We start from the raw sequence: 20604 nt of genomic DNA, 5'->3' as shown, positions 1-20604 counted from the left end.
CTCACCTGCTGTATCCCCACGGACTCCCTGGGTCTGACAGCCTCTGGGCCCAAGCTGTAGCATACTGCTGCCTCTTCAGTAGACGTCCCTGGCTGCTGAGAGGTCCCTGGGCTGAACAAACAAGTTACACACAAGCATCCTTTCCTGCAGGAGAGCACACAACTTACTCTGGGGAAATGACTCTAAGGCAAGCCGAGACCTTCAGCTGCACCACTTCATCTTGTCTTCCTTCACTGATGTTCTTTTCCTCAAGCTTTACAGCCTTCCAAAGACAGAATATTTATTGATTATCTCAACCTCCTCTACTGGTCTACTATTTAGGCCTCCACTCACACGCTGCACCACTAACCTCCTACTCTTCTGTATTAAATAAAGGTCAGGCCTAAGGGACATTATCACTTCGACTTCACTCCCTTTCAATAAAGCATCCTCACTGTTCAAGACTGTACATAGGCTTCAAGTTTTAGGATCCCAGAGGGACTACTTAGCAGACAGAACTTTTAATTTGTTTCCCTTATGCCATCACCAGCTGTAAGAAACTGGACGCCAGCAGCTGCAGCTTGTTCATTCCCATGCTCCCTCCCACACTCTTTCCTTAGTTTTCCTGCCAATTCGGAGGCCAATACAGTGGACAGCATCTACACATCTTTTCCTCAAAGTAATTCCTCCATTAGAGGGGCAAGTTCATGTTAGTAGTCAGCTAAGCCTTATTTGCATTACCCAAGTCTTATTACCCAAAGAAAGGGCCATGCACCTGACGCCTACTTACAGGAACTGTAATATACTCTTTAACCTCACTGTCACAGAAGTGGACCACTCCATCCTACACAGGAGTTGTGCAGTACAGACAATGCAACTGGTACTGCAACAAGAAGGCACACACACCGTTCTGTGACATAATGGAAAGAACAACCGTTTCAGAATTAACACTGCAGATGATGCACCCACAGAAAGCTTCCCTTCAGTGACATGTCTCATCACCCACAGCAGAGATAAGGCAAGTACTCCTCTCAAACTCATCTTTGGTTCTGTTATGCCCCACATTTGGGCACCAAGTGTTATGTGAACATTTTCTGGCCACATGTTGAACAAGTGTCTATTTATCCCAGATAGGGCACTGAGGATAGAAGCAAAGAAATGATTCTACCCAAGTGCAGCCTGGGGAACCACTGAATTTAATGGGGCTTATTGAGCACAGGCAACCTACAGGCTGCCACACTACCAACAAAAATGTCTGTCCATCTCCAAGCAACCAAAAACTTACCATACTCTTTACATGTATAAGGCTTTGTCCACCATCAATCATTACACATCTTTGAAAGGAACTGTGAGCTTGAAGGTGTCACAGCTTTATTTTCACTCACAGAATTGTTTCCAGTAGTTCATTCACGGAATCTATAGGAGCAATGACATCTAAATATCATGGGTTTTTTTCCTCCAGTAAGATGTCTTTCATGTTACCAAAGGAATCTCCTGAAGTCTCCAGCACACTGCTGACATTCACAGCATTTTCTATAAGTTGTTTCATGTGTTTGAAGCAAAAAGGGACAAAGGACTGAGCATATTGTTTCCATTCATAAGGCATTTCTACAGCATGAATTATTTCTGTGAAAGAAGTGTGGCCAGCAAAGGACTTACTACACATTGCTTACATTTGTAGAAACTGTGCCCAGCATGAATTTCTTCATGCATTCAAAGTCTAAACCATATCATTTATGTGGATAAGGCTTATCACGTGACATGTCAGTTCTTACATGTGTTTTAAGTGAATAAGGATAAACACTTTAACATACTGTTCACATTCATAGTGTTTTTCACCAGTATGAGTTGTCTGATGTATTTGGAGGAAACAGAGATAAAGGAATTAGATACTGCTGACATTCATAGGGGTTTTCTACAGCATGAATAGATTTATGTCTCTGAAAGGAACTGTGACGGCTGAAGGCTTTTCCACATTGTTTGCATTCATAAGGTTTTTCTCCTGTGTGTGTTCTTTCATGTAATCGGAGGTAACTGTAACGTATAAAGGCTTTGTCACATTGTTTGCATTCATAGGGTTTCTCTCCACTATGAATTCTTCCGTGCAATCGAAGGGAAGAGTGATGTCTAAAAGCTTTACCACATTCTTTACATTTATAAGGTTTCTCTCCAGTATGAGTTATTTCATGTAATCGAAGGGAAGTGTGACGAGTAAAGGCTTTCCCACACTGTTGACATTCATAGGGCTTTTCTCCTGTATGAGTTCTTTCATGCAGTCGGAGGGAAGAATGATGTCTAAACGCTGTACCACACTGCTTACATTTGTAGGGCTTTTCACCAGTATGAGTTCTTTCATGCATTTGAAGTAAAGAGGGGTAAAGGAATGATTTACCACACTGTTTGCATTTATACGGTCTTTCACTAGTGTGAGTTCTTTCATGCATTTGAAGTAAAGAGGGGTAAATGAAGAGCCTACTACATTGTTTACATTCATAGAATGTTTCTCCACCATGAATAATTTTATGTCTATGATAAGAAGTTTGACATCTGAAGGCTTTTCCACACTGCTTACATTCATAGGGTTTCTCTCCAGTATGAGTCCTTTCATGTAATCGAAGGTAACTGTGACATGTAAAGGCTTTCCCACACTGTTGACACTCATAGGGTTTTTCACCAGTATGAATTCTTTCATGTAATTGAAGGGCACTGTGGCATCTAAAGGCTTTCCCACACTGGTTACATTTATAGGGTCTTTCTCCTGTGTGAATTCTCTCATGCCTTTGAAGGGAAGTGGAAGAACTCAGAGCTTTCCCACACTGGTTACATTTATAGGGTCTTTCTCCTGTGTGAATTCTCTCATGCCTTTGAAGGGAACTGGAAGAACTCAGAACTTTACCACACTGGTTACATTCATAACCTTTTCTTACAGTGTGAGTTCCTCCATGTGTGTAAAATGAACTATGATAAACAGAAGCCTTTGCACATTCCTTGTAGTCATAGAAGTTTTCTCCACTGTGAGTTTGGTGATACATTCCAAATGTACTTGGAAAACCAAAGGATTTTAAACATACCTCACATTGACAAGGTCCATTCACAGTGTGAGCACCCATGTATCCTTGAATACTTGTGAGAGAGCTGGAATCATATGGCTTGTTTCCATATTCCTCATGCTCGTATGGAGTGTATTCAGAGTGAGGTGTGATGTGCCTATTAGAGGATGAACGGTACATGAAAACTGTTTCACACACATGATACTCAGAGAGCTTAACTTCACAGGAACCTTGCTGCCGTTCAGTACATGGGTTTAAATTTTTGTCATTCCTGATCACACTCTTTACTCTCTAATATACAACTTCTGCGAAAATGACAAGCAGCTTGGTGGTACAGGTCTTTAATCCCTCAAGAGGCAGGTGGGTATCTGTGAACTAGAGGCCAGTCTAGTCTACATAATGAGTTCCAGGCCAGCCAGAGTTACATGGTGAGACCCTGTCTCAAAAACAAAAGATGCCGGGCAATGGTGGTGCACACCTTTAATCCCAGCATTCAGGAGGCAGAGGCAGGCAGACCTCTGTGAGTTCAAGGCCAGCCTGAGCTACAAAGCTATACAGAGAAACCCTGTCTCAAAAAAATCAAAAAAGAAAAAGAAAAAATCAGTCTCTTTAAAATAGCCAATCTCTTTTAAAATTCCAAGTCTCTTAACTGCGGGCTCCTATAAAATCAAAATTAAATACTTTCTTACTTCAGGAGGGAAGAACCAGTGAGTGCACAGTAACAATCAAAGTAAAACCAAACTCCTACTGTGTACATAACTCAGTATCCAGCCAGTCACTGGTGGCGCACGCCTTTAATCCCAGCACACAGAGGCAGAGGCAGGAGGATCTCTGTGAGTTCAAGGCCAGCCTGATCTACAGAGCCAATTCCAGGATAGCCAGGGCTACACAGAGAGACCCTGTGAGCCACCATGTGATTGCTGGGAATTGAACTCAGGACCTCTGGAAGAGCAGTCATCGCTCTTAACCACTGAGCCATCTCTCCGGCCCCCAAACTAGTTTCTACTGACTGCTTATTATTAGGTTGAGATCAGAAACTGCTTTCACTGTATTCTTTCTGCCATATCTGAATGGTGTGAAACTAAACAGACTGACTGATGGTTCTACAATATGCCTCCCAAAGAGCATTAAATCAATCAATTAATTAAATAGTGACACTCATTGACACTGTGTCTAAGTGAATTATGTTGCAAACATTTAGTAGCATTCTTACACTGAAGTACATATTTTTGATGAGAAGTTTGTAATGATGAATAAGTTAAAAGTTCTTTCTTTTGTTCATTGTTAAATTTATACAGCGTGTTAAAGTTTCTACAAGAGACATTTGCTTCCACTTATACATGCAAATTACCTTTGATATCTTCCAAAATTTTTGCAATCATCTCCAATATTCTGTTCTTCCCATATACATCCTAAAATACAGCACCAAAAATTTATGATAAATTATTAGAAATTAATAAAAACAAAGCTGGATGTGGTGGCAAATACTTTTAACTTCAGCACTCAGAAGGCAGAGGCAGGTGGTCTCTGTGACTTTAAGGCCAGCCTTATCTACATAGTGAAACCCTTTTTTGGAAAAAAAAAAAAATAGGTCCCTGGTTATTAAGATCACGGTGCACACATACATAAAAATAATACAATTGTTGAAAAAAAATCACTGAAAAGTAGTTTCTGGTGTCAATGTACATTATAATCATGTCTCCTTCTGAAATTGTAGCACTGCGAAAGTGGAGCTTTTGTGGGTGTGCCTGCCACTGAACACACATCAGATGAGAGGACAACTGTGGGGACTGGTTTGACCCTTCCACCAGGCCTGCAGAGTGAGGACCTTTGACTTCTTGAGCCATCTCACCTGCTACTATTATGTCACTCATTCACCAGATTCTTCCCTTTCTATACCCGACCACAGAAGACCATTTCTAGCAGGGAAACACTTGCGCTCTAACTTAACTAAGGGGAAGAAACAGGAGTCTACAAGCCTTACCTATCGCAGCGAGGTTCCTGCAGGTCTCCTGCATCACATCTCTGTACAGACTCTTCTGGGAAGGGTCCAGCAAAGCCCACTCTTCCTGGGTGAAGTGCACAGCCACGTCCTCAAAGCACACCAGATCCTAAAACATCCCACACATGTATATAAAAGAACTGACAGGGGGGGGGGGTGGGGAGGATGGGGGGGGGGAGAGATGGCTCAGTGCACTGACTGCTCTTCCAGAGGACCCACATGGCAGCTCACAGCTGTCTGTAACTTCAGGATCTGACAGCTTCATAAAGATAAACATGCAGGCAAAATATGGATGTACATAAAATAAAAATTAATTAACTAAAAAAAAAAAAGAACTGACATGTATGCTCAACTTATAAAATGTTCACGTATCCTCAGTCTCCACACAATGTACTTCATGACAGGGGAGCACTAATTCGAACAATGAACGACTGTGAACAGAAACATCAAGGTAAAAACACTCCTCTCATTAAGTGGACCGGGGATTGGATATACTGCAGCTCCACCTAATTCATATTCCTACAAAGTCCCACCATCCGTACCCAGAAGAGATCTGTCTGTCTTTAGTCACCTATGTACACTGAGTTTAAGCTTTGCTGGGTGGAGAACAAGATAATGGGGACAGCTCATGAATGAACACAAAGAATGAGGATAAATCACTCAGCATAATGAGTTCTTGTGGCAATTTAGAACCACTTTCCTTCTGAGAGTGGAGTCATCTGTTACAAACTCAGAAAAACCTAGAGCACCAGGCACACTCCCAATGATAACGGACAATGTATGTGAAGAGCTTCCCTGGTGAGCACTATTTCACACATGCTATCACCACTTAAATAGGGAAATGAGCCCAACCTATATGCTAACAGAAAATAAATCAAGATTCCTGAGTACAATTTACTCCAGTCCAAATGTTAGCATAGAAAAAGCTCCAGATCATGGAGTGGAGACCTGACATTCCAGCTCGGCTGATTCAGTCACTCTTGCGAAGGGACCACCCCTAGGAAGGCAGGCTCACCATAACTATAACCATGCTAAAGAGACAGCTGCTCATTGGTTCTTCAATGAGTTTCTTTCTTTCCCTCCCCAGAACCCCTGGCCCTACTGCAGTCATGAAGGGTTGTTAAGTCAGCCTGCTTTTCTGAATTACTCAGAAAAGCATATTTTCCCTCCTTTCTTCCCCCTCCCCTCTCTTTTTGGTTTTTCGAGACAGGGTTTCTCTGTGTAGCTTTGCGCCTTTCCTGGAACTCACTCGGTAGACCAGGCTGGCCTCAAACTCACAGAGATTGCCTGCCTCTGCTGCCGCCGGCTCTATCTCTTTTCTAAGCATACTTTCTTTAACTTTGTCCCCCACCACCACCACACTGCTTGTTGGCTATGCATCTCCCTCCATGCCAGCTTCAACGGCTTCCTCCCTTCTCCTGTAGGCAGCTCACCTGCCCTGCAGTTCTTTTAAATACTAATAAAATTGTCCTTGTGCTTCTATGAGTGTATTCTGAAATTTTTTTTATTAACGAGACAAAGAACACCTAAAGTGGACCCCACATTCCCGTGTATCACAAATTAAATCAAGTAATACAAATACTGCATGATTAATAAAGATCTCAACCAGCATGATGGCAAACACCTTTAATATCAGCAATACCAGTGCTCAAGAGGAAAAGGTAGGTGGATCTCTGTGAACTAGAGGCCAGTCTAGTCCACATAGGAAGTTCCAGGACAGCCAAGGATACAGAGTGAGACCCTGCCTCAAAATAAAGAAATAGGGGATGAAGAGATGGCTCAGTGCTTAAGAGTTCTTGCTGCTCTTCAGAGGACCCAGGTTCAGTTCCCAGAACCCACATGGCAGCTCTCAGCCATCTGTGACTCCAGTTCCATGGATCCAACACCTCTTCTTAACTCTGCAGGCAGGAAGCACACATGTGGTGCACATATGTACATGTAGGCAAAACACCCATATACATACACATAAAAATAATAAAGTAAATAAACCTAAAGAAAAAATAAACAAACATCCAGGCAGTGGTGGTGACACACACCTTTAATCCCTGCACTCGGGAAGCATATACAGGCAGATCTCTGTGAGTTCGAGGCCAGCCTGGTCTACAAACTGAGTTCCAAGACAGCCAGAGCTGTTACACAGAAAAACCCTGCTCCAAAAATAAATAAATAAATAAATAAATAAATAAATAAATAAATAAATAAACCTCAAAGTAATTTTAAAAATAATTTAATTGCACTCTTCGGGTACTCCCGAAGACTACCAAAAAAGAAACACTCTCCATAGCAAAAGGGGCCAGCCATGTGCAGCCAACTCACTGCCCCAACTGAGCCCAGGGAATGTCCAAGGACAAGGCCAGTAAGAAGTTCGTCATTCTGAACACAGTAGAGGCCACTTCCATCAGGGACATTTCTGAACCAAGTATCTTAGATGCTTATGGGCATCCCAATATCTACTCCAAGTCGTACTACTGCATGAGTAGTGCCACTCAAAGCAAGGTGGTCAAGAACTGATCACAAAGCCTGGGAGAACTAAACACACTCTCCGTGATTTAGACCCACTGGTGTTGCCCTCTGACCACCAAGAAAGCCCATGTAAAGAGCAAAGAGCTAACTTCATGAAACCACATGGGAAAAACAAAATAAAGTGGAAATTATACCTAGATAGCAAAAAAAATTAATTACATGGGGAGTGCAGCACAAGCCTTTGAACTCAGTACTCTGCAGGCAAAGGCAAGTAGAGTTTGAGGCCATCAGAGTGTAACATAGTGAGTTCTAGGCCAATCAGGCTACAAAGGAAGACCCTTTCTCGTAACAAAATGTGTATTGGGGGGTAATTACATTCAATTATTCAGGAGGGTGAATGTGGAGTTCAGAGGACAAGTTGCAGGACTGGGTTTTCGCCTTCCAAGTGGAGGGTCTGAGGAATTAACACAGGCTTAGTGGCAGACATCCTTACTCGCTGAGCTAGTCATTAGCCCTGAACGTGATATTTCAACTTTAACTGAATGCTAAAGCATGATAGAATTAAGAGAAGGATGGCTTATCTTTTTAGAAAAAACTCAATGTAGCAGTTGTAGGTGCTTTGGGGAAGAGACAGAACCTCATGTCAGAAATCCTGGCCAGACCATATCAAACAGTGACATGACGATCTGGTGAGGGAAGGAAGGCTGGCACAAGTGCAGTACCACCAACGTTCACTTCTTCCTAACCACACTTTTATAAAAATCCCATAAATCTCACAGGCTTTTTTTGTAGTCAACCAAAATTATTTTTCTAAACTGAGAAGGAATAGCAGCTGTTTAGCAAATGTCAGAGTCTTCACAACAATAGTGAGATATCTTACCTAAATAGTTCAAGAACATACAAACTAGAAAGCTGACACAAAAGGCAAATTTTAAAACATATTCTCTCTTAGGAACGGAAGTACAAAAGCACACAGGTATATCGGAATGTTGAAAAGACACTTTCAGAAAACATCTGAGAAGGCTCTCTCATCTGGAGCCTCAACTTCTCTCTAGGCTGGATTCAGCAGAAAGTAAGAAGGAAGCAGAAGGACAAAGGCTGGCTGAGTTAACAGAAGGCCCCTAACTCAGCCATCCATAGATCTGCTCACATGTAGCCTTTTTCAGCCTTGTTTTTTAGCTCTTGAAAAATCATAACTGAACACAAAGTGCACTCTGGAGGCAGACTGCCAACACACAGGTAATAGAATTTTGGTAACACTACACAAATGGCAAATTGAGCCCTCAACACGGGCAGCAAACCCTGGGGAAGACAGAACTGACTTCCAGGGGCATTTATTGCAACAGTCATAGTGACAGCGTCTCACTATGTAGTACTACATAGTGAGACGCTGTCACGATGATGTAATAGCTGGGCTGAAATTAATTGTATAGATCTTGCTGGCCTCAATCTCATGGTATCCACCTGCCTTTGCCTCCCCAGTGATAGGATTAAAGCTATGTACCACCATAACTATTCTCAAATGCTCAGACCTTGTGTGTATGTGTGGGTGTGGGTGCGCGCACCTGTGGTTTTTGTTTGGGGGATTTTACTTTTAGTCAACCAGTGACAGAGTGAAATACTGTCATAAAATTTTTTAAATATTTTATTCATGTGTATATTGAACTACCTCTGTGTGTGTTAGTGTTCCAGATGCCCACGACGGTCAGAAGGTCTCAGATCCTTTAATGCTGGAGTTACTAAAAACTGAGCCACCACACCCAGCTTCACACTTACCTCTAACACTCTGTAAGAGTAGTACATGATTTTAAGCACTGAGCCATCTCACCTGCCTCAAATGCTCACTTTTTTGTCATCTCTCCGGCCCACAGGGTCTCACTGTGTAGCTCTGGCTGCCCTGGAACTCAATCTGTAGACCAGGCTGAGTCTGGACCTCACAGAGATCCACCTGGCCGGGCGGTAGTGGCGCACACCTTTAATCCCAGCACTTGGGAGGCAGAGGCAGGTGGATCTTTGTGAGTTCGAGGCCAGCCTGGTCTCCAAAGCGAGTTCCAGGAAAGGCGCAAAGCTACACAGAGAAACCCTGTCTCAGGGGAAAAAAAAACAAAAACAGAGATCCACCTGCTTCTGCCTCCCTGGTGCTGGGATTAAAGGCAAATGCTCACTTTAACATTATGAAGTCACAAAGAATGACAAATATGTGTCTCAAAAATCAAGGGAGAACAACCTGAGATTCTGAGAACTCTCGTTTACTGCACAACCTGAGGTCATCATAATTTGCAAAACAGCACCACCAGTTGGTGGGGAAATGTTCAAACACATGCACCTATGGGTGGGAGGGAAGACCATATATCACATACAAAGGACAAATATTGCAATCCCATGGGTAAAAACTTAGTAACTTAGATGAAATGAAATTTTTAGAAAAGAAAAATATATCAAAAAACACACAAAGAGATAATAGTCTGATGGGCACGGATGTATCAAAAAAACATAAACCTGAAACTCCTAAAAGACAAGTCCTGGGGCATACTGGTGAACACCTTTAATCCGAGCACCCAAGAGGCAGAGGCAGGCAGATGGATTATCTATGAGTTCAATGATAGCCTGGTCTACATAATGAGATCCTGTCTTAAAATAAATAAATAAGACCCATAAGCCCGCCGGGCAGTGATGGCGCACGCCTGTAATCCCAGCACTCAGGAGGCAGAGGCAGGTGGATCACTGTGAGTTCGAGACCAGCCTGGTCTACAAATCGAGTTCCAGGGCAGCCTCCAAAGCTACAGAGAAACCTTGTCTCAAAAAAACCAAAAAACAAACAAACAAACAAAAAGACCAATAAGCCCACCCTGCACTGACTGGAAACAGGTAAGGCCCCATCTCTGGACTGGACAGACCAGGTCTCTAGCCCCTAGGCCCCAGGGGCACATTCCATGCCACTCACCCCGCCCCCTCAGCCAGTGCAGCCCTAGAGACTGGACAGCAGATTATTCCCCCACTCCACTCACCAAACCAATCATGCCCCATGGCACCAGTGACCACTGAAGCCATAAGCCCACCCTGCACTGATTAGGAATAGCTGCTCCCTGAGACAGAACTCACTAGCACCAATAAGACTAAGAACAGCTCCCTGAGACACAGAGTTCATCAGCACTGATTGGACCAAGAGCCCTGATTAGACCAAGAGCTCCCATTGAACCAAGAGTATTAATCAGACCAAGAGAAACTCCCTGAGACACAGACACAACTTGCATTGAGTGACAAAAGAGATGGGTAGACACCAGTACAAAAATACAATCAATAACATAAATACCAACATGGCACCATCAGAACCTAGTGGTTCTATATCAGCAAGACTTGAACAACTCAATGCAGAAGAAGCAGAAAAAATTGACCTTAAAAATGACTTTTAGGGCTGGAGAGATGGCTCAGAGGTTCAGAGCACTGACTACTCTTCCAGAGGTCCTGAGTTCAATTCCCAGCAACCACATGGTGGCTCACAACTATCTGTAATGAGATCTGGTGCCCTCTTCTGACCTGTAGTTATACATGCTGTATACAAAATAAACAAATAAATCTTTTTTAAAAAATGACTTTAAGAGGATGATAGAGGCCTTTAAAGAGGAAATGAAAAATTTCCTTAAAGAAATTGAGGAAAAGACAAAATATTGAAAAAAAAAAAAAATCAATAAATCCTTTAAAGAAAGCCAAGAAAAAGCAATTAAACAAATGAAGAAAACAGTTCAAGATTTGAAAACTGAAATAGAGGCAATAAAAAAGACAAAAACTGAGGGAATACTGGAAATGGAAAATCTGAGAAAATGAACAGGAACTACAGATGCAACCATAACCAACAGAATTCAAGAGATGGAAGAGAGAATCTCTGACATTGAAGATACAATAAAGGAAATAGATTCATTGGTCAAAGAAAACACTAAAGCCAACAAAGTCATAGCACAAAACGTCTAGGAAATTTGAGACACCATGAAAAGACCAAACCTAAGAATAATAGGAATAGAAGAAGGAAAAGAATACCAACTCAAAGGCACAGAAAATATATTCAACAAAATCATAAAAGAAAACTTTACCAACCTAAAGAAGGAAATGCCAATGAAGATACAAGAAGCTTACAGAACACCAAATAGACTGGATCCAAAAAAAAAAAAAAAAAAAAGTAACAGGCCAAGTAACATAAAAAGGCAGACCCATCAGAATAACACCTGACTTCTCAACAGAGACTCTGAAAGCCAGAAGGTCCTAGACAGACATTATGCAGACACTAAGATACCATGGATGCCAACCCAAACTATTATTTATACCCAGCAAAACTCTCAATCACCATAGACAGAGTAAACAATATTCCATGATTAAACCAGATTTAAACAATACCTATCCACAAATCCAGCCCTACAGAAAGCACTAGAAGGAAAAATCCAACCTAAGGAAGTTAGATACACCCATCCCACACCAACAAATATCAAAGAAGAGAAACACACAACACTACCACCAAAAACAACAGGAATTAACAATCACTGGTCATTAATATCCATTAATATCAATGGTCTCAATTTGCCTATAAAAGACACAGGCTAACAGAATGGATATGAAAACAGGCTCTATCCTGCTGCTGCATAAAGAAACACACCTGGACGTCAAAGACAGACACTACCTCAGAATAAAAGGCTGGGAAAAAAAACTTTCCAATCAAATGGACTTAAAAAGCAAGCTGATCAGGCTGGAGAGATGGCTCAGAGGTTAAGAGCAATGACTGCTCTTCCAGAGGTCCTGAGTTCAATTCCCAGCACCCACACGGTGCCTCACAACCATCTGTAACGAGATCTGGTGCCCTCTTCTGTATACATAATAAATAAATAAATCTTTTTTTTTTTTTTTTTTTTTTTAAAGCAAGCTGGTGTAGCTATCTGTCAATGTAATATACCATATAAACAAACTGGAGAGAAAAAAAAAAAACATGATCATCTCATTAGATGCTAAAAAAACAAAAACAAAAAACAAACAAACAAAAAAAAAAACCTTTGACAAAATCCAACACCCCTTCATGATAAAGTTCCTAGAGAGACCAGGAATACAGGGAACATACCTAAACATAATAAAGGCAATTTACAGCAAGCCCACAGAAAACATCAAATTAAATGGAGAGAAACTCAAAGCAATTCCACTAAAATCAGGAACACGACAAGGCTGCCCACTCTTTCCATATTTATTCAATATAATACTCGAAGTTCTAGCTAGAGCAATAAGACAACAAAAGACCAAGAGGATACAAATTGGAAAGGAAGAAGTCAAACTTTCACTACTTGCAGATGATATAACAGTGTACATAAGTGACCCCAAAAATTCTACCAGGGAACTCCTACAGCTGATAAACTCCTTCAGTAATGTGACAGGATACAAGATCAACTCAAAAAAATCAGTAGCCCTCCTATATACAAATGATAAAAGGGCTGAGAAAGAAATCAGAGAAACACCACCCTTTACAATAGCCACAAATAATATAAAACACCTTGGGGTAACTCTCACTAAGCAAACGGAGGACTTGTATGATAAGAACTTTAATTCTCTGAAGAAAGAAATTGAAGAAGATATCAGAAAATGGAAAGATCTTCCATGCTCATGGATAGGTAGGATTAACATAGTAAAAAATGGCAATCTTACCAAAAGCAATCTACAGATTCAATGCAATTCCCATCAAATTACCAACACAATTCTTCACAGACCTGGAAAAAACAATACTCAACTTCATATGGAAAAACAAAAACCCCAGGATAGCTAAAAGAATCATGTACAATAAAGCAGCCTCTGGAGGCATCACAATCCCTGACCTCAAGCTCTACCATAGAGCTATAGTAATAAAAACAGCTTGGTACCGGCATAAAAACCGACATGTGGACCAATAGAATCAAATTGAAGACCCTGACATTAATCCACACACCTATGAACACCTGGTTTTTGACAAAGAAGCCAAAACCTTACAATGGAAAAAAGAAAGCATCTTCAACAAATGGTGCTGGCATAACTGGATGTCAACATGTAGAAGACTGTAAATAGATTCATATCTATCACCATGCAAAAAATTCAAATCCAAGTGGATCAAAGACCTCAACATAAGTCCAGTTACTCTGAACCTGATACAAGAGAAAGTAGGAAGTAGTCTTGAAAGCATTGGCACATGAGAACACTTCCTAAATATAACATCAGTAGCACAGACACTTATTGGTGAAATTATTAAGGCCACTCCACGTAGTTAAAAGGGAGGTTTATTTTGTGGGGTAACTTACAAATGAAGGGGTAGGTTGCAGGGTCTGGCAAAGGTATAGCACAGTGCGGCGGTGTTCTCTGGAGAACTCTGCTCGGTCTACCTCCTGCGTCCAGCGTCCCCGAACCAAGAGCACGACCTCCTCTTGATCCTCGGTCTTCCGCTCCCTCCTCTGCCCCGCCTTGTGGGCGTGATCATTACTGAAGCCTCAATGGGGGTTGGAACTTCCAGGCCAATGCTGGGATGGCTATCCACTACAGACACTGAGAGCAATAATTAATAAATAGGACCTACTGAAACTGAGAAGCTTTTGTAGGGCAAAGGACATGGTAAATAAGACAAAAAGACAGCCCACAGAATGGGAAAAGATCTTCACCAACCCCACAACTGACAAAGGGTTGATCTCTAAAATATATAAAGAATTCAAGAAACTAGACATCAAAATACTGAACAATCCAATTAAAAAATAGGCTACAGAGCTTAACAGAGAATTCTCAACAGGAGAATCTCAAATGGCCGAAAGACATTTAAGAAATTGCTCAATATCCTTAGTCATCAAATGCAAATCAAAACAACTCAGATATCATCTTACACCTGTCAGAATGGATATGATTAAAAATACTGATGACAGCTTATGTTGGAGAGGATGCGGAGCAAGAAGAACATTCCTCCAATGTTGGTGGGAGTGCAAGCTTGTACAGCCACTTTAGAAATCAGTATGGCGGTTTTTCAGAAAACTGGGAAGCATTCTACGTCAAGACCCAGCTATACCACTCTTGGGCATATACCCAAGGAATGCTCAATCATACCACAAGAACACATGCTCATTAGCATGCACATAGCAGCATTATTCATAATAGCCAGAACCTGGAAACAACCTAGATGCTCCTCAACCAAAGAAAGGATAAAGAAAATATGGTACATATACACAATGGAGTACTACTCAGCAGTAAAAAACAATGATACCATAAAATTTGCAGGCAAATGGATGGAACTAGAAAATATCATCCTGAGTGAGGTAACCCAGACTCAGAAGGACAAACATGGTATGTGCTCACTCATAAGCGGATACTAGCAAAGGATAACCAGACTGCAACCAGACAGCTCCAGGAAGGCTAGCTAGCAGGGAGGACCCTAGGAGGGATGCATGGATCTCCCAGCAAAGGAGAAATAGATGAGATCTATATGAGCAAACTGGGGATGAGGGGGAGTTTTGGAGGGCAAGGGATCGGGGATGAGAATATAGGGGAACAGGAGATTCAAGCAGGAATAGGGACAGAGTGGGAGAGCAAGGAAAGAGATACCATGATAAATGAAGACATGGGAACAGGGAGAAACAGAGTGCTAGGGAAGTTCCCTATCCACAAGGATGACCCCACCTTAGACTACTGGCAATAGAGAGGGTGCCTGAATAGGCCTACTCTGGTGATTGGATGGCTGAATACCCTAACTGTCATCATGGACCCTTCATCCAGTGACTGATGGAAGCAGATAAAGAGATCTACAGCTGGGTGGGCACCAGGCCAAGCTCCAGAAGTCCAATCATGAGAGAGAGGAGGGATTCTATGACAAGGGACAAGGAGAGCATGATGAGAAAACATACAGAGACCACCAGCCAAACTAGTGGGAACACATGAACTGTGGACCAATAGCTATGGAGTCCCCATGATACTGGACTAGGCCCTCTGGATAGGCAAGACAGTTGTTTGGCCATAATTGTTTAGGGGGCTCCCAGGCAGTGGGATCAGGATCCATCCCCTGATGCATGAGCCAGCTTTTTGGAGCCCAGTGACTATGGTGGGACACCTCCCACCGCCTTGGTGCAGGGAGGAGGGGCTTGGACCTGCCTCAACTGAATGTACCAAGCTCTGTTGACTCCCCCATGGAACACCTTGCCTTGGAGGAGGTGGGAATGAGGGGTGTGTTGGGGGGGAAGGCTGGGGAGCAGGAGGAGGGATGAGAGGGGGTCTGTGGTTGATATGTAAAATGAATAGAAAATTCAATAAAATAAATAGCATTTCCTAATTTAAAACTATGACACCAATATTATCCTACACAAAAATAGTAAGTTGAAAAAACAAACAATCCAGGTGGTGGTGGCACTCGCCTTTAATCCCAGCACTCAGGAGGCAGAGCCAGGCAGATCTCTGAGAGTTCGAGGCCAGCCTGCGCTACCAAGTGAGTTCCAGGAAAGGCACAAAGCTACACAGGGAAACCCTGTCTCGAAAAACAAAAAAAAAGAAAAAAGAAAAAACAAACAAAAACCAACTATAGACAGATGCAAACAAAATCTGAAAACAATTAGAAAATGGAAAATTAAATTGTATTTTCTAAGGCAGCACACAGCCAGGCACAGCAACACACATTTGCAATCTCAGAAATAGGTTCCAGAGTACAAGGCGGTATTAATGCCACAAACTTCAGGCCAGAATGGAGTACAAACTGACACCTGTGTCAATGTTTAAACTGAAGCTGTGAAGCTGGAGAGACGGCTCAGGTGTTAAGAGCATGCACCATTCTTAAAAAGAAGTTGAGTTGATTCCCAGCATCCACACCAGGGAGGTCATTGCAACCTAGAACTGCAGCTCCAGGGCATCTGGACCTGCACCCTCTGACCTCCTTAGACACACACATAAATAACAATAACAAAAAAAGTGATTGAAGCTGAGGAAAGTGCAACTGCTAAACCATATACTTTAACGTACAAAGCTTGAAATCAAGCCCCAGCACCCAAAAAGCAAAACAATCCTAAATGTAATGCATTACACATCAATGAAAGTAAGAAAAGTAAGATTATGCCAACAACTGGAAAACTAGATGGCAAAAGGAAGAAAAGAAACAGCTCAGAAAAGCACGTGCTGCTCTTACAGAGGACCCACATGGCATTCACAACAGTGACTCATTTCATGGGGTCCAGCATGCCCTTCTGGTCTCCATAGGTACCAGGTACACACACTTACATGCAGGCAAAACACTCATATACATGAAATGAAATAAATCTTTTAAAAAGAAATTAGCCCTTTTAAAAAATGCATGGGATAAGGGCCAGGAACGGTGGAGCACTCCTTTAATCCCAGGACTTGGGAGGCAGCAGCAGGCAGATCTCTGTGAATTCAAAGTCAGCATAGTCTACAGAGCTAGTTCCAGGATAGCCAGAGCTATATAAGAAGGAACCTATCTTTTAAAAGGAGGGAGTTGGGGGGATAGATGAGCAGGGGATGGTGACAGACACCTTTAATCCCAGCACTAGGGAGGCAAAAACAGGCAGATCTCTAAGAGTTTGAAGCTAGCCTAGTTTACATAGCAAGTTCTAGGCCACCCAAAGACAAAGTTGCCTCAAAGAAAAAAGAGCATCCAAAAACAAAAAAGGTGGGATGGGTTTTTGTTTTTTGGGGTTTTTTTGTTTGTTTGTTTTTTGTTTTTTGTTTTCTTTTTTGGTTTTTCAAGACAAGGTTTCTCTGTGTGGTCCTGACTGTCCTGGAACCACCACGCCAGCTTGGGACTGGTTTCTTTTAAAAACTGTACACACATAGCTGGGTGGTGGTGACACATGCCTTTAACCCAGCACTCCTTTTGTCTTCGAGCCTAGCAACTGGGAGGCAGACAGGTGGATCTCTGTGAGTTCAAGGCCAGCCTGGTCTACAGAGTGAGTTCCAGGACAGCCAGGGCTACACAGAGAAACCCTGTTTCGAGAAACCCTGTTTCGAAAAACCAAAAAGGAAAAAAAAAAAAAAATTCCGTGTATACACATACACAGACACAGATGTGCACAGAGTGGCAAGAAAAGAGATGAAGGATGCTATTGGCATTGAAAAAGAAAAACAGAAACTGGGGCTGGAGAGAAGGCTCAGAGGTTAAGAGCACTGCCTGTTCTTCATGAGGTCCTGAGTTCAACTCCCAGCAACCACATGGTGGCTCACAACCACCTGTAATAAGATCTGGCGCCTTCTTCTGGCCTGCAGACAGAACACTGTATACATAATAAATAAATCTTAAAAAAATAAAAGAAACTGTTTTTCTTTACAATAAATTCCAAGAATCAACAAAATTTCATAGAATTATATTACTAAAACCAATGACTATAAGAAAACATCAAATGTTTAAAGGTTAGTATAACGTCCATCAGTGTCTTGTAAAACAGCAGTGAACAACTGAATGAGCAATATCATACCCAGTATGGCAACACAGATGACAGGAAACACAAAGAAATACATAAATTTAACCAAGTCCTTTAGACAAGAACTACATTTTTTAAAAAAAAGATTTTAATTCTTCTTAAACCATCAAAAAGTTTTAAGGGCAAAGTGGAAGTACAAGTTTTACATACCAAGAGAGGCAGTGGTCCTCTCTGAGTGAGAGAATATTTTTACTTTAGTTTTAGATTTATTATTTTATGCATATCAGTGTTCTGCCTAAGTATATGTATGTACATCATGTGGGTGCCTGTGGATCCAGAGGAGGCCTGGATCCCTAGTTACAGAAGGTAGTAAGCTGCCATGTAGGTGCTGGAAATGAACCTGTGTCCTCTGCAAGAGCAACAAGTGCTCTTAACTGCTGAGCCAGTTAACTCTCCAGCCCCTCAGAATCCAGCAGAGGGCATTGGTTGCTCTGGGACCGGAGTTACAGGGTTGTGAGCCACCAGAGATGGGTCCTTAGTAAGAGCAATACTATCTTAAGCACTGAGCCATCACCACAGGCCACCCACTCCTCATCTCTTTGAGACAGGATTGCACTATGTAGCCCTAGCTAACCTAGAACTCCCTAGCTATGTAAACCAAGCTATCCTCCATCTGTCTGCCTCTTCCTCCCAAGTGCTGGGATTAAAGATGGACCAACCTATAACTAAAAAACAAACAAAAACTCACAAAATGTCAATATATTTCATGCTTATGAATAGGAAGCTCAGTATTGAAATGTCAGGTTTCCTCAATCCACATTGTAAATTCAATAATGGCAATAAAAATCCCAACAACTTACTAAAAACAAAAACCAAAAACCAAACAACAACAACAAAAAAAACTGATTCTCAAGTTTATATGGAGGCGGGGAAAAAACTCAAAATGGTCCACACAACTGCAATCTAACAGCACACAGACTTACAGTTTAAGACTACCAAATAATACCACAATAATCAAGACAGGGTACTATCTGGGAAAGAATTAAAAAAAAAAAAAATCAACAAAACAAAAAACCCAGAAATAAAATCACAAAAAAAGGTATAATCTTTTAGACATAGGAGCCAAGGAAACTCAACGGCAGGGAGAGTGGTGTAATGTTATTGGCAAAATTGATGCATTTATAGATAAAGAAATTAATCGGACAAACTTTTTAAATGTTCACAATATTGGGGCTGGAGAGATGGCTCAGCGGTTGAGAGCACTGGCTATTCTTCCCGGGTTCAATTCCCAGCACCCACATGAAAGCTCACAACTGCCTGTAATTAATAGTTCCAGGAGACCCGACACCCTCACACAAAAACGTACATACAAGCAATACACCAATGTACATAAAAGTAATTTTTTAAAAGTTTAAAATTTCACAATATTGACTCAAGATGAATGCTTGACCTAAATGTTAAATGTAAAATTCAGTACTTCTAGAAAGTAAGAGGAACCAGACAACCTAGAGTTTTACAGTTTTCTGATGAGATACCCAAAGCAGGAGCAGCGCGCCCGCACCAGACCGTACAGCGACGCTCCCCAGAGCAGGGCGGGCCTCGCGCTGCGATGCTCGGCGCTCTTGCGCAGACGCGGGCCGCGGAGCCAAAGACACTGGGCCCGGAGCTACGCAGCTCGGGACAGCGCTGCCGGCCCCGCCCAAGCCCCGGGGAGGATCCACCTTAGCCGCCAGGGACGGCCGCCCTCGCTCACCATGGCGCGGCTTCCGGAGTCGCCCACGGTCCCCTCACAGCTCCAGGCGGCGATGCTCACACTGCAGCACACCGCACCTTCCTCGGACGCGGCGCCGAGCCCACAGTATGGCGGCCTAAAGGAACCCGCCTCTCGCCGCCCGTCGGCGCTCCTGATTAGACGCAGCGCTCCCAGGCCCGATTGGCTAGCAAGGCCTGAGTGACACCAGCATCCAAAAGCGGTGGCGCAGAACTCAAATGACAGCCATAGCCCCGCCCTCCTAGGCCAGGCTTCCAAGCCAGGCCTGAACTGGCCTAGCACAGGGGAGAGTGCATTAAGTAGACCTGGCTCCTCCCTAGTAAAGCTGTTCTCTTAGCACTTCCAATACTTACTCCTGGGCACCAAGTAGCTGCTGTGCACACTCTACTACACACTGAGTGTTCACTGCAGTAATCCTGCTTCCTCACAACTAGAAAGACGCCCAGGAACAAGACTTGATGTTTTCCAGGTGTTCGGCACATCTATTGTTCATCTTTCTCAGGCTGGACATTAACACAAGTATCTATTCCCTCTATTTTCATAGCACATGTGTTCTTCCATACTACTCTAGTTAAGATCTCTGCTCCTTTCATCCCTCCCCTATCCCTCAGGTCCAGGCCTCTACAAACATCCAATTTAAACAAAATAACAAAACAAAACAAAACAAAAATTGAAGCCATGAGCCAAGGAAATGACTTAGTAGGTTAAGACTGAACATGGCAGGAGAAACCCAACTCCAGGAATCTGTCTTTTGACCACGAGTATGTCCTACATATATACATATACACATAGTCACTAAATAATTAGAAGCTTATTTATTTATTTATTGGTTTTTCCAGAGTTTCTCTATTGCCTCAGCTGTCCTGTAGCTCTATAGATCTGACTGGCCTCAAACTCACAGAGATCCACTTGCCTCTGCCTCCTGAGTGCTGGGATAAAAGGTGT

General features: G+C 42.4%; 1 protein-coding gene across 1 annotated transcript; it reads right to left on the bottom strand.

Annotated features, from left to right (window-relative positions):
* Positions 1-1326: 1326 nt before the first annotated feature.
* LOC118568858 (zinc finger protein 709-like) lies at positions 1327-19756 on the bottom strand. The gene is made up of 4 exons (XM_036166356.1): positions 19642-19756; positions 5014-5140; positions 4381-4441; positions 1327-3186 (listed from the first exon to the last, which is right to left on the bottom strand). The coding sequence occupies exons 1-4, from the start codon at positions 19642-19644 to the stop codon at positions 1815-1817; spliced, it is 1563 nt and encodes a 520-aa protein (XP_036022249.1). The 5' UTR covers positions 19645-19756; the 3' UTR covers positions 1327-1814.
* Positions 19757-20604: the final 848 nt, after the last annotated feature.

This window comes from Onychomys torridus, chromosome 17 (genome assembly GCF_903995425.1).
Source record: "Onychomys torridus chromosome 17, mOncTor1.1, whole genome shotgun sequence".
Taxonomy (NCBI): domain Eukaryota; kingdom Metazoa; phylum Chordata; class Mammalia; order Rodentia; family Cricetidae; genus Onychomys; species Onychomys torridus.
This window is presented reverse-complemented; position numbering and strand designations above follow the sequence as displayed.

Excerpts from the sequence above, each read along its gene's own strand:
- LOC118568858 (XM_036166356.1), bottom strand. Across the intron at positions 4,442-5,013 it reads CAGGAACCTCGCTGCGATAG|GATGTATATGGGAAGAACAG; the intron begins GTAAGGCTTGTA and ends GCTGTATTTTAG. Across the intron at positions 3,187-4,380 it reads AATTTTGGAAGATATCAAAG|GCACATCACACCTCACTCTG; the intron begins GTAATTTGCATG and ends ATCCTCTAATAG.